The following is a 14,813-nucleotide window of genomic DNA, read 5'->3' on the forward strand; positions in this document are numbered from 1 at the left end:
GGATTTGTTGTTGGGGGGTTTAATTTTTTGAGTTCCAAGTATATTTTAGATATGAGATCCTTGTCCGTTGTATGGCTAGTAAAGATCTTCTCCCAACCAGAAAATTATTGTAAAGATAAAAAGCAGCTTTTAATTTAAAATTACCTCTGATAAAAATTAGAATACTTCTTAACAACAAATCCATGCTGGTTGCTGGTGGCTCATGCCTGTAATCCTAGCTACTCAAGAGGATTGCAGTTTGAAATCAGTCTGTGAGTCTCTTACCATCAATTAACCACCAAGACCTGGAAGTGGATCTGTGGTTCAAGTGGTAGAGCACTAGCATAGCCATGAACTAAAAATCTCATGATCAGCACCGAGGCCCTGACCTCAAGCCTCAGTATTGGCACACACAATAAAATTTGTGAACTTTAAAAATCAATAGAACACTGAAAATGCTGTTACCCAATCCTCTGTATAATCCCTTAGTATCTTTATAGGAAGAATCATTTCTGAAATATATGGCTAAAATATTCACATTTTGTCAGATAAGGCTAAGTAGCTAACTTCTGTAACCTTACCTAGTTGGGAAACAGAGCAAGATTGAGTTTTAGACTATTGTAGCCTAAATGTTTGGAAGACCTCATCTCAATCAAATCAACCCCATGTAGCTGTGGTCCTAGGTACAAGGGAAGCACAGGTAGAAGGATCATGGTTCAAGACTGGCCTGAACTAAAACTCCAGATCCTATCTGAAAAAAAAATAGTAGAAACAGAGAGGGCCTGGGGAGTGGCCAGCCATATACTGAGTTCATAATTGGGTTGAAAAAAGAAATTGTCAAGTACTTTTCAGAAATTAACCTTTGCTTTTTATTTTTACGGAATTCGTTCTTTTTGATTTTTAGGTCTAAAGAATAAAACAAACATAGAACCACCACCAACTAAAGGTGACTTCTCTTATACTGCTTTTAATGATACTGTGTTCTACACTTGATTTCACTCTGCTGTCTGTGCATTAATTTTAGAATGTTTGGTCCTCTTCAACGTTACATCTAAACTACCTCTCTCCCTCTCCCACCCTCTCTCCCTCTCCCTCCCCCCCCCTTTGAGAATGTTTCCATTCTGTTTATATCTTTGATTCTATCATATTTTCTCCTTCCACATCTTTTAGCTTTTTTCTTTTTCTTTTTTTTAGGTCCGAGACTCGAACTCAAACTCAATACCTGCTGCTTTTGTTCATTGGCTAGCGCTCTACAAAATGAGCCATACTTTCAACCCCAAATCTTTACTTTTTCTTTACCTCTCCAGTTCCTGTTGAACATTTTTCTTCTAGAATTATCTGCCTACTATTAACCCAGTCATCCATCCTCCCTCCTCCTTTCTTTTTTGTACCTAGTTTAGACAGAAAATTGAAACGTGAGTATTATTCTTTGAACAGAACTAAATTTGAAATACTACAATAGAAATTTTAATGTAAGGAGGGAATGATGTGATCCAGTATACTTCTCCGTGTTTTCTTCTTGAATTCTGGGCTGGGCTGGAGTTGCTCTCTCATTTGTGCCCTCCCCTTTGATCCCCTTCATTGTAGTTATTGTTATTTTGGCGAATCCTGGATTTTGTTTTCTTGTAATCATGAGTGTTTCTTCCTGCTAACTCCCAGAAGCAGAAGTCTCATTTCAGTGCCCCAATACTTTGTATAATGGTCTTTGACTATTAGAAGTAAACACTAGAGAGAGACTAGAGTCATAGACTACAGGTTTTCCTTCTTCCAGATGTGGGCAAAATTCTTTTGCCCATAACTTTCTACCTCTTGCTCCTTGGGCCATGCTGACATCTCATCCACTGGCTATTTCATATGCAAGATGCATTGAGGATGTTTTCTCTGTTCTTATATATGAAAATCAGCATGGTAGATACTCTGGTTTCCTCTCCTTCACAAGTGGCCATTAAGGAACCTGGGGCCTCTTGTATTCTCTGCCATAGTTGGGTGCAACATCACAGAAACCATGGAACACAGCAAAAGTGAGGAGATGGAAAAAGGAGCTTCTTGTGTGTTATTTTGTTCTATGAGGAACAATTCAACACACTTTACTCCTCTCTTCTAACAGTTCAAATATTTAGCATTTTGAAACTTCTATGAATTTGAAGCCAGAAGTGAAAAAAACCCTTAATATTTAAGATGTTTTATTTTGACTTGTTATATCTTACATTTATGTCATTCATTAATATATTTGTAGGTGGAGCTTTCAAAGGGTCAGGTGTTTTTTTTTGTTTATGTTTTGCTGGTAGTAGGGCTTGAACTCAGGGCCTGTATGTCAGTTTTGTGTAACCATCTTTGTCATGTTTTTTGGAATCTAATGTTGAAACACGTTGCTTTTTTTTGTGCTAGTGGGGCTTGAACTCAGGCTTGGGAGCTGTTCCTTAGTTTTCTTGCTTAAAGCTGGTACTCTACTACTTGAGCCACAGCTCTATTTCCCTTTTTATTTTTTGGTGGTTAATTGTTGACAAGAGTGCCATAGACTTCTTTGCCAGAGCAGCTTCAAACTGCAATAATCAGAGCTGTACCTCCTGAGAAATGAGGATTATGGGCATGACCTATCTGTATCCAGGAACTTGCTCTTTGGGAAAGTTGTTTTGGAGGTTGGGGGCTGGGAGGCCCTGGGGTGGGGGGATGGCGGCATACAACTGGGGCTTGAACTCAGGGCCTTGCCCTATTGTTGGGCTTTTTTTTTCTATTGGCGTTCTACCTCTTGAACCACAACTCCACTTTTTAAAAATTTTATTGTTTTAGAGGTGCTATATAGCTGGGTTATATTTACACACATCAGATAAGTACATTTCCTTTCACACAGTGTCATCTGTTCCCTCTTTCTCTCCCATTCCCTCCCTCCCATCTCCAACCAGGAGTTGCATAGTTCACTTTCATCAGTGTCCAGTGCATGCTATCACTGCACTTTTTCACCCTTTTCCCTTGGATTCTGTTCCCTCCCCCAATCCTGCTACAGATATGAACATGAGTACTTCGTATATAAGGTAAAGAATATAAAGAATACAGAGTCATCAGAAAAAGTAAAAACAAATTAAGAAAAAAGTTCTTTGTTTCTATACCTTTGGAGTTTGTTTCAGTATATATATATATATATATATATATATATATATATTTCATATACATATGAAGAGGCGTTTGGGTATTACACCCTTGTGATTCTCTCCTAAGACTATCCTCTTTTGGTATCACTGTATGTATCTAGAATCCGGTGTAATTTGTCATATCCCCAGGGAGAACACATGCCATTTGTCTCTCTGAGCTTGCCTTACCTCACTTAACATGATTTGTTCTAGTTCCATCCATTTCCCTGCAAATGACATTCTTTTAAAATTTTTTACTATATATTTTTTATTGTAAAGATACCGTACAGAGGGGTTACAGTTACATGAGCAAGGTAATGAGTCCATTTCCTATTGAGAATTGTTATCCCCTCCTTTGTTTTTCCCCTACCATCCCTTTTCTCCCCACCTCCCCAACTCCTCTCTCCCCCACCCAAAGTTGTAAAGTTCGTTTTCAACATAGCATCTTGTGTATCTCATTGTTACAATGGGTTATCCTGTATCCTTATTTCAGCATTTTGTTTTTCCCCTTCCCCTCCCCAAATTAGAAAAATGCAGGGCACCAGAATGAAATACAGTGACAACAGGGGTCACACCACGGGGGAAGAACATACAAAGAAACAAAAAAAATCACATAGTACATTATAAAAAATATGGAACGCTTCACAAATTTGTGTGTCATCCTTGCGCAGGGGCCATGCTAATTTTCTCTGTATCGTTCCAATTTTAGTATATGTGCTGCTGAAGTGAGCACTATTTTATTTTTTCTAATGGCTGTATATAATTCTATTGTGTATAGATACCCCATTTTTTGGATCCACTTATCTATTGTGGGGATCAAAGTTGTTTCCCTATCTTGGCTATTGTGAATAGTGTGACAATAAACACGGATATGCATCTATCCTTATCATATTGTAGCTTGTGATGCTCCAGGTAGATGCCAAGGATTGGTATGGCTGGGTTGTAGGGAAGGTCTATGTTTAGTTTTTTGAGGAACCTCCAGACTACAGTTTCACTTTCAATTGGATGTTTTTCTCATGGTATTATTTTGGAGCATTGTGAACTAACTTGACCTAATGGATCTTGTTAAAAAACATGAAAGGAAAAAGAGTAATGGTGTTTTATTTTGGGAAATCTAATATATCACTGAATGGTAAAATAGGATGTTGTACAATTTGAAATGAACTTAATGAATTATAACTCAAGAAATTTTTTAGTGTAATTTACTAATTTTCCAATGATGATGACTTTTCACCCTATGTCTTTCCCTACTCTCTTCTTTTCCAGTACTCCCCCAGTACCCATTATCTTCTTTCCCTCCAGTTGGGCCAACCCAACAGTTGGGCATTGGATCTTGCAGTTAGGAAGGAGAAACCTTATGCATGCCCCTGGCTGGGAATGGATGCCTGAAGTTGATGTTTCTTCAGGTTCTTCAGTTACTGCCAATAGTTGGAAATGGCAACATGTACCAAGATTGTGGAAGAAGATATGGATCCTCATTTAGTATTTAGTCCCCTTCAGATACTTGATCTTGTCTATCCATAAGCTTCAGATATTGTGCTCTGAAAGTCAGGTGGAGGCCCTGAAGCTTTGCCTGTAATGTGATCTAACCAACTTTTGAGGCTCACTAATCAAGTGAAGCAGTGCTATTGATCTTGTGTAGTTGGAAGGTTAATTGAAGTAGCACATCTTGTTGCCCTGCAAATGGATGTTGAGTAAATGGTGACTTACGTTCAGACCATGTTCTGGGTTGACCTCGTGCGGGTAAAGTTCTCATGGCCCAGCCAAGTGAACGTCAAACTTTAATCAAATTTGGTTGATGCAGTAACCAGTTAACTGAGCCTTTGTCTCTTCTGAGGTAGACTTTCCTATATTTTGTGTTTACCTTTCCCATTTCTAATCCTATATAACTAAAACCTCTTGGAATTGTGTACTGTATCTTACTTCCTAAAGTGTTTGTGTGTATGTTTGTCTGTGTGTATACTTTTGTATATACACATATATACATATACACATGTATACACACATACTTGTATGTGCATATGTGTGTGCATGACAGTAAAAGGGCTTGAACTCAGGGTGCTCTCCCATAGCTTTTTTGTTAAAGGCTGGTGCTCTATACTTGAACTATAAGCTCTATTTCCAGTTAGGATTATAAGGTGAGCCACCAGCATCTTGATTCCAAAGTGTTGTATCTGATTGTTCACAAGATACAAGGTTATTCTCCATGAGAGATTGCTTTACATTTCTCAGGTCAAACTAGACCTATCTTCTGTACTTTTTTTTGACATTGTCTAACCAAAACAACCCAAAGTTTAGCAATATCTCAAAACACAAATGGCGGCTTTATTAATGGTTTATTAATCAATTCCATTACATTCCATTGTTCAGTTTTATTACATTTTTAATATATCAGAATAGTGAATTTCTTCTACAATTATCTATGTATCTAGATACATTTTTATATGTCCATATTATTGTCTACATCTATCTTCATGTAATTTAGAAAATCATCTGGTATTGAAATTGGTATGCAGAATCATAAGGGCTGTTACATTGCATAGCCATAGTATCGAGATATTTCCATATCTTTTTCCCTCTGAACAAAAAACTGCAATTTCCCCAAAGCAGTGTATTTGGCAGCATTCTCACGCTCTTGTTGGGCCCGCTTTTTCATGGCTTCACGCTCTGGCCTTTGCTCCTTGGTGATGGGACTTGATACTACTGGCCCAGGAATATAGGCTTTCTTCCATGGAATTGGTTGGCAGCTGAAATCTTGGAGTAGATACTGGTTTTGAGGCTTAGGCATTGACTGGAGCTTGTTCCCAGCAGTTGGTACAGGCTTGTGCTGAAGAGAGGTGGCAGATGATGTTTTGTAGGGTTTAGGCATTGACTGGAGCTTGTTCCCAGCAGTTGGTACAGGCTTGTGCTGAAGAGAGGTGGCAGATGATGTTTTGTAGGGTTTAGGCCTAGCAACAGCAGATTGAGACACACTAGGCTGGGGAACATTGGTCAATCCCTGTGTGGTTGTATTGGTTGCAGTTGGCTGAGATGTTTTGGTGGAACCTATGAAACTTGTGTTGGCAGTAGCTGGTTGAGATAAGCTGACTGTGGTAGGTTGAGCTGTGTTAGAATGAGGTCGGGCAGGGTAAGGTACAGTGGGTCTCTGGGAGGCCAGAGACTGTGGCTTGTGAGAAACAGGTCGAGCTTGAGGCTTCTCGGGGGTTGGAAAAGGCAAAGGAACCAGCTTGACCTTCCCAGGTGGAGGCAGCTCATCCTGGGTTGGTGATGGACACTGGCTTTCACTCCTATCCCTTTTCTTGACTTGAATGTTTTTAGAGCCTTTACCCTCATGAGGAATATCCAGCCAGGATTTCATAGCTGGGGAAAATTTGGTGTCTTGTGTGCTGATTACATTTTTTAAGGATCTGGAGGAAGACAATCCAGTTTTCTTATCATTCTTCTTCCCTAGTGCATGAAAAACCTGAACTGACTCCAACATATGCATACCTAGATTGCTTCGAGGCCTTTTGAAGTTCTCTTGGTTAAGCTCAGGGTGACTTCTGTTGTGTTTCATCTTGGGAATGCTTGTCTTCTCTTCTTTTTTGATTTTGTTCCCTGACTGCTTGGTTTCTTCACATTTGGAGTTGTTTTCCCTGATCCTTTTGGTCTTTTCTTGGCTATGGCGCTTAGTTTTGCTTACCCTGCTGGTTGCAGCTTTTGGAGGTTTGCTGGTAGAATGCTTGGCTGTGTTCACAGAAGCCTTGTCACTGGGTGGGATGGTGCTCATAATCACCTCTTCCTCCAGCAGACATTCTGGGTTTGGGTGCTGAGCTCCACTGACTACCTCGAAGGCTTCATGCTTGTTTTGGATTTGATCAGTGGCACTGTTGGTGATACTGGATTTTTCCTGCATCTGTGTCACATTGATGATTCCCTTGTCTTTGTCTTGTATTGTTGTGGAAACTTCTGATTGATCAATATCTGTGAATGAGTTGAGAATCTGGGGAAAGTAAATATCTTCCACCAGTGTTGTAATATCAGTAAGATCATTGCTAAACTCAGTTTCCTTTTCAAGTGTCCCTTGGTCCTCAAGGCTCAGGCTGCTCTTTTCCAAATTGTCATTTTCACAAGTAGGCTTCTCCTCTTGGCCCAAAGTATCAACAAAGGCCTGAAGCTCACTTATGTCAGGGATTTCTAAAGGAAGTAATGGTGAATCCTGGCTTTCTGTGGAGATCTGGAAGGCATCCAGATTCTTTCTTTGAGTTTCATCCAAATGGTTATTCTCTGTTTGTTCCTGGCTTGGTGCTGGAGGCAAGGCCAAGATATTAGGAGAGCTCTGGACTGGAGGTATTGCTGAGATGTCCCCAAGCTCAGGTAGGATGTTGCTCTCAATTATTTTATCATTTATGCTACAGAAGGATTTGGGTTTTTCTGGAATTTCTGGCAGACAGAATGTCTGACTTTGAGGATGCAGTCTTAGGGAAGTGTCCATTCCAAGGGAAATTTCCATCACTACAAAGAAATGAAGGAATAAATCAGTCCCCCCGTTATTGAGATGCTACATCTACATACCAACAAAATGAAAGGGGAACCTGCCAACACTAGGCACAGCATTTCTAGTAGGTTGTCCTAAGAATCATGGACAGGACTATGAATTGGAAGATAGATGATGAACACTCTAGTTGTAATAATTAGATGCCATTGTTTATTATTTTGTTTTTATTTTATAGGAGTTTTGTAAGTGGAATAAAAGTGGAAGTGGCTTAAAAATATGAAAGGATTTGGACTTGGATTGTAGCTTAGTGGTAGAGCACTGCTTCTTATGTTCTTGGCTCTTGGTTCAGACCCATGCACAACAAATAAGCAAGTTTATAAATCCTCATGTTCTCATAGAGGAATGAGGAAGGTCAATTTTTACCACTCTCCTGAGTATAATATGTCTCACCATGAGCTTGGAGTGAGAAAAAGGGAAGGTCTTGTGACTTTTGTGTGTTTCTTTGTGTGTGTGTGTGTGTGTGTGTGTGTGTGTGTGTGTGTGTGCACCTGTGAGCACTAGTAACTAGTATTAGAGCTTGAACTCAGAGCCTTTTTGTTCTTGCTTGGTTTTTTGTTGTTGTTGTTTTTGCTTATGGCTTGCCCACTCCCACTTCAGCTAGACTTTCTACATTCAAACATTATTTGTGTTGGCTTTGAACCTCAATCCTTAGATCATAGCCTCATGAGTATCTAGGCTATAGGCATGAACCACTGGTGCCCAAAGAAGAGTTTTTGCTCATGAAATACATAACAGGACATATTCTAAGCCTGTTTTGTTTTTAAGATCTCTGAACACAAGAAATTAGGAAAAATTTAACCATTATTACCACAAGAAATTTAATGTATTTACCAAAGAAAACAAAGAACCAGACTGCAGCAGTGGATTACTTACAATGTAATGGATTTTGAGGAGAGTGATAAAAAGCAAGGCCTGAGTATGTTTTGTGGGTCATCTAAGTGCAGTGCAGATGATGGTCACACATTCCATATTTCCTTCCTTCCTTCGTTGCCTTCCTTCCTTCCTTCATTTATGGCAGTACTGAGCTTTAAACTCAGGTCAGTGCTCTACCATTTGAGCCATGTCCTCAGCCCTGTCTGCCCTATGTAGAATCAAAAACTGGAGAGACCTGAGAGAGGGTGGTGGTTAAGGCTCAGGACTTAAGACTTTGCCTCTCTGTGAGGTCATCACAACTCAGCTACAGAAGTGACCTTCATTTGAAGGCTAATCCAGTTGAGTTTTGCTGTCTATACTTACCTTGATAATTTGCTTCTGTGACGGGCTGAGCAGACACAGAGTAGTAGATTCCAGAGGTGGAGGCTGGTGGTAGGACATCTGTGGGCTGGACCTCTTTGAGCACCATCACTATTTCTGGCTGGGGGGCAGAGGCCCTACTCTCTGTGTATGACATCGAGCCATATGACTGCAGATAGGGACCAAGTTCTCCAGATAATAGAGGCCCCAGTGTGTTTTGATCATAGAAATAGGCCTGGTTTCCTTCTTGGTAGGGAAGGGGCAAGCTATGTCCTTGATTTGGAATCTGAGATGGTGTTGCCTGAACAAGGCTGGTAGACAGTGATGGATAGAGAGGGACTATGGCATTGGCATCTGCAGTTTTAGCATATTGGGATGTCATTGTCATTGAAGACACTGCTGTGCCCTGGTCAATGAGAGTCATAGTGAAGTCTCCAAGTTCAGAGGACTTCTTCTCATTGTTTCCTGTGGTATCCTGTTCAAAAACACTGGGACAGGAGGAAGCTGAAGTGGACATGTAGCTCTGGCCAGTAACCCCTGACAACATTGTGCTAGAATGTTGGTAAAGGTAGGCACTACCCGTGAGTGGCTGAAAAGAGGTGCCAGCAGTTGATGGCGCTAGCCATGCTGAAGTGACAGCTGGAGTCGAAATTCTTGAGAAGTTGCGGACACTTCCTGTTATAGAAGTGGCATCGCTTACCACAGGAAGGGAGAGCTGCAGCGAGTTTGCAGCCCCAAGTAAAGATGGATTATAGAAATTATCTGTAAGAAGCAAGAGGGTGGTGGAAAAAATGGGTGAGATTGATAAACTCTCACTGTATTTGAGAAACAGTATATTAGAATGTGGCTATGAGTAGGACCCTCTGATACCATAACCACTGATATATCAGCAAACAATTTAGAAGGATTATAAGTGCTGGAACCATTTGGTATTCTTCTGATGAACTTTCCCAAACTGGGCAACTGCGGATGCTAAGTTGTCTGGTTCCTATGCTGTTGCCTGGGCTAGAAGCAGGCTGCTCCTCATACTAAGTCATAACTATGTCTTAGCATGGAAACATTTTAGAACTAGGATATCCTCAGACAACTTGTAACATCTCCATTACAGAAGTGAGGAAACTGAAGGTCAGAGGTCAATCTGATTGGTTCAAGTATTTCCATTGTGTTAATATCAGCCTACAGAGCCTGACTTCCTTGCTAGAACTCTGTGCTGTGAACAAACACCAGAACCTGGGAAACAGAAACTTTTCTGTAGGCCAATTTATGTTGCTCATTCAAAAACAGTGCTATTATTTTTGTCTTTGCTGTCTCACCTTGTGCAGGTCATGTGCCATTTTGTAGAGTTCACATAAAACACAGAGCAGGGTATTTTTTTTTTTTTTTACCTTCTTCTGGACTGACTTCTAATCTGGAGTCACAAAGACCTCTTGAGTGTTTGTCAAGAAATCTTTTTGGAAGGAAAATGCTAATCTCCCTGAGCTTCTGGTTGCTCATCAATAATTATAATAATAATTTGTAATCAATCTTTTATGAATAAAAGTGTCAGATTGTATATGATATGTGAGAAGATATAAAGTTCTAACAAATTAGATAAAAGTAAAAATATATAGAAATAAAAATAAAGATATTAATTAGATTCATATTAGGCATGAAATAATAGCAGATTTAGTAAGAAATGAAGTTCTGTATTGATATATGCAATATTATGGAAGTAAACATTACCATTTTTTTTTTTTTTTGGGTCCAGTCGTGGGGCCTGAACTCTGGGCCTGGGCACTGTCCCTCAGCTCTTCAGTTCAAGGCTAGCGCTCTACCACTTGAGCCACAGTGCCACTTCCGGCTTTTTTTTCTTTTTGCTTATGTGGTGCTGAGGAATCGAACCCAGGGCCTCAGGCAGACAAGGCGAGTGCTCTACCACTGAGCCACCTTCCCAGCCCCATCATTTTCATTTTGTAAATAATATGTCAAAAAACAGAATCCAAGTAGAAGGTGATTATGAGCTTAAAAAATTTTGAGACAAGTTCCCGAAAGTTGCCCAGGCTGGCATCAAACTTGTAATGTTCCTACCTTAGGCTCCTGAGATGTTGGAATTATAGGCATGTACAACATTATTAGTCTTGTTTTTCAATGAATTTCTACTCAGTTCATAGAGAAAGGAAAACGTTATCAGTAGAAAGTATATAAAGAGAAACAAAATAAAGTGAATGTGAATAGTTAATGGGCCACAACTTATGTAGACCAATATTTCAATGAAAATGAGTACATCTGTAATCCTAGCACATGGGATGCTGAGGTTGGAGGATCACTTGAGTTCAGATGTTTTTAGCCAGCTTGGGCAACAGTATAAAAACAAAATTCTAAATCAGCCAAATGATATTTCAAAGGGTCTAGTGAACAGCAGAGCAATAAAAATAAGAATCTCCTTATTGTACTAATGCATATTTCTCTAAATATTGCACATCAAGTAATATATATATATATATATATACACACACATAAATTACATTATTTAGGTATACCAACTATTATAGCCATAAGCAAAATGACTTTAAAAAGATTGTAAGGGGCTGGGAAGGTGGCTCAGTGGTAGAGCGCTTGCCTTGCATGCATGAGGCCCTGAGTTCAATTTGTCAGCACCACATAAGCAGAAGAAAAAAAAAGCTGGAAGTGGTGCGGCTGTGGTTCAAGTGGTAGAGCGCTAGCCTTGAGCTGAAGAGCTGAGGGACAGCGCCCAGGCCCAGAGTTCAGGTCCCACAACCGTACTCCCCCTCCCCCCAAAAAGATTGTAAAAATTTTCCTATTTATCCTCAGAAAGTAGCTTATAATCATCTTCAACATAGGAAAATATCACCCACAAAGTCTGAAAAACAATCACCATTAGACTAAAAACAGCTTTATAATTAAAAACAACTTTATAATACAAGTTTATTAAAAACAACTTTATAATACAAGTTTATTAAAAACAGCTTTATAATAATAACAAACATAATTATTACTACCTGTGCTAGGGATTCAACAAGGGCCATGTATATAGTAAGCACAAACTCTGACACAGAGCTATGTTCCAGCACCAAACAATTTTTTTTTAATATAGAAAACCCTAACAGACTCCAAAGAGTTTTAGATAAATGTGGAAATAGAGATGTGCAGATTAACTTTTCCTTTTTATTCTTTTTTTTCTTCATGATAATAATAAAAAAATAATAGCAAATCATAATAATGAAATTAAAAAGGAAGAACCCTCTTCCTCTAATCACTGTTTTTTTTCTTTCTTTTTTATTGTAAAGATACTATACAGAGGGTTACAGTTACATGAGTAAGGTAATGAATACACTTCCTATTGAGCATTGTTACTCCCTCCATTGTTTTCCCCCTATTATCCCTTCCCTACCTTCCCCGAGGTTCTTTTTTTTTTATTGTGATTACATAATTTCCCGAATTTCACAGTTCCTTTTTATTCTTAAAATGGTCTTTCTTGTTGATTTTTGGGTCAAAAAAACTTAGTAGCTTTCAGTAAATATTGGTTTAGCCAGAAATTTATTGTAAAGATAAAAAAGTAACTCTTATTTTAAAACTACTTGTGATGAAAAGCAGGATACTTCATTAAAAATCTATATATTTAATAAATCAGAATGAAATAGAACTTTGAAAATGCTCTTACATAGCTCTATGCATAACCTTTTCCCTTAGTATCTTTATTAGCAAAATCATATCTAAAATATATGACTACAACGTTTATATTCAAAACTGTTTTGACTGGGCTGGGAAGGTAGCTCAGTGGTAGAGTGCTTGCCTTGCATGCATGAGGCCCTGGGTTCGATTCCTTAGCACCACATAAGTAGAAAAAGCCGGAAGTGGACCTGTGGCTCAAGTGGTAGAGCACTAGCCTTGAGCTGAAGAGCTGATGGGTAGTACCTAGGCCCAGAGTTCAGGCCCCACTACCAACAAAAACAAAAAAACCCCAAAAAACTGTTATGACTAGGCTCAGTGGCTCACCATTGAAATCCAAGCAACTTGGGACGTAGAGAGCAGGATTGTGATTTGAGGCCATCCCAGACAAACTGCTAGTGTTACCTCATCTCCACAAACTAAAGCCACTTTAGTGGTCAGGCCTATGGGCCAATTCAAGGGAGGCACAGGTAAGAGGATAACAGAGGGATGTCCTGAGCAAAATCTGAGGACTAGCCTGCATTTGTGCCATGTCCTGAGTTCAAATCCCAGTACTGCTTAAAGACTGTTTAGCATTATCTGTATTCAGAGTCAATAAACTATAACCAACTAAAGGTGACTTATCTGAAACTGCTTTTAATGATACACTGTTGTACCCTTAGTTTTCTTTCTAGTCCAGTAATCTAAGCTTTTGCTAACACTTACAATTCTGCCTTCCTCTGAGTAAATAACACTCTATCTTTCTGTGTGTTGATTTAACAATCTGATTCTCTTCAACATTCTGTTCTAAACCACCTTTCTTTTACTGAGATTATCTTCATGCTGCATCTCCTTGAGTTTTTTTCTGTTTTGTCCTCTCTCATTTTATTGTTTCTTCCCCTCTCTGACCTATGCTTACTATAAACAGTCTCAAACTTCCCCCTAGAATGTCTGTTAGCCCTGTCATCCCTCCTATTTCTTATCTAGTTTAGACAGAAAACTAAAAAGCACATACATATTACTTTTATAACATTACTATATTTGAAATACTGAGGTGGAAATACTTAGTGGAATGAGACTATGATGGCATGTAGTTTTCTACACCATCTATGTTTTGTTCTCAGTTAATGTGGTTAAAATAGACACTCTGAAGAAGTTTGGGTGGCTTCATTCTCTGAACACACATACCCTTTAAGACTCAGTATTAGAAAAGGAATGGAACAGAGGATGGACAGTCCATTATCCTCATGTAGTAGATGAAGCAGCAGATTTTGTCAGAGTTTTAGCCATCTGGTTAAGTCACATATCTAGTAAATATCTCAGCCATAATGGAATGTTGGTCTCCATATTTCTAGTTCAATACTTCCTCTAATTATTTGAGGATATTTTTGATCCTACTACAAAATATAAGGGGCAGAGTTATCTAAAAGAAAATCTTAAAAAGTTTTCTTCTTACCTGATGTGGTGAGAGAAGAGGTAACATCAATTGGAGATACAATGGATGAGGAGATGACACTGGATGATGTGTGGGTAGCTGAAGCTAAGGAGCGCATATGACCAGTAAGAAGCTCAGTGGATGCTGCCCACTGGCCACTGGTCACTTGCGATGATCCAAGTTTATTTACAGACAACTCCATTGGAACATCAAGATTCTACTAGTTGATGATAAGTTTGGTGGGTAATGATGTCATAAAGAAAGGCAGTTTACAGGTATGAAGCAGCCAATTGCAAGATCAGATTCTGAACCAGAAAACGGGATTGGGTAGAGACAGGCTCCTAAATGCTTGAAGTCTACGGGACTGAGATCTTGCAAGACAGACATGATTATCCGCTTTCTTCTAGGCTCTTTATGTTGGGGGCATCATCTCAATATTGCTTACCAATGTTCATTAATAAAGTTATAATTTCCCATTATATTTCATATCATAAAAGTGTATATTATAATTATAAATTGCATATAGAGTTAATGTTCTTGGAGAAAAAAGAGCTATTGAGTTTGAATAACAATAGATGTTCTGAAATCACTTTAGTTGACCTAATTAGGAAACTTAGTAGAACCTTCAAATATCAAAAGAAGACTAACAAGAACTCTTGCTTACTTGGTTGAAGAGTAGGATGATGTTAGTTGAGAGCACCTTGTAGGGAACTGTCATACAGGTCATTTCTCTTTTAGCTCCTTCTCCTTGAATCCTATCTGCCTTGCACTTGGTTCATCCAGAGCAGGTTGCACTTGCATCTCTCTTCTGGCCGTCGCCTTCTTCTTCCTTCCTTCCTCCTCCTCCTCCTCC

The 14,813-nt window shown here is 39.1% G+C and overlaps 1 protein-coding gene across 1 annotated transcript; it reads right to left on the reverse strand.

Moving 5' to 3' along the window:
- Positions 1-5,637: 5,637 nt before the first annotated feature.
- Positions 5,638-14,078, reverse strand: LOC105999556 (uncharacterized protein C2orf78-like). Its single transcript, XM_013034604.1, has 4 exons — positions 13,982-14,078; positions 8,881-9,639; positions 6,061-7,601; positions 5,638-5,979 (listed from the first exon to the last, which is right to left on the reverse strand). The coding sequence occupies exons 1-4, from the start codon at positions 14,076-14,078 to the stop codon at positions 5,638-5,640; spliced, it is 2,739 nt and encodes a 912-aa protein (XP_012890058.1).
- Between the last annotated feature and the right edge of the window lie 735 nt (positions 14,079-14,813).

This window comes from Dipodomys ordii, unplaced genomic scaffold (assembly GCF_000151885.1).
Source record: "Dipodomys ordii isolate 6190 unplaced genomic scaffold, Dord_2.0 Scaffold192, whole genome shotgun sequence".
In the NCBI taxonomy this organism is placed as follows: domain Eukaryota; kingdom Metazoa; phylum Chordata; class Mammalia; order Rodentia; family Heteromyidae; genus Dipodomys; species Dipodomys ordii.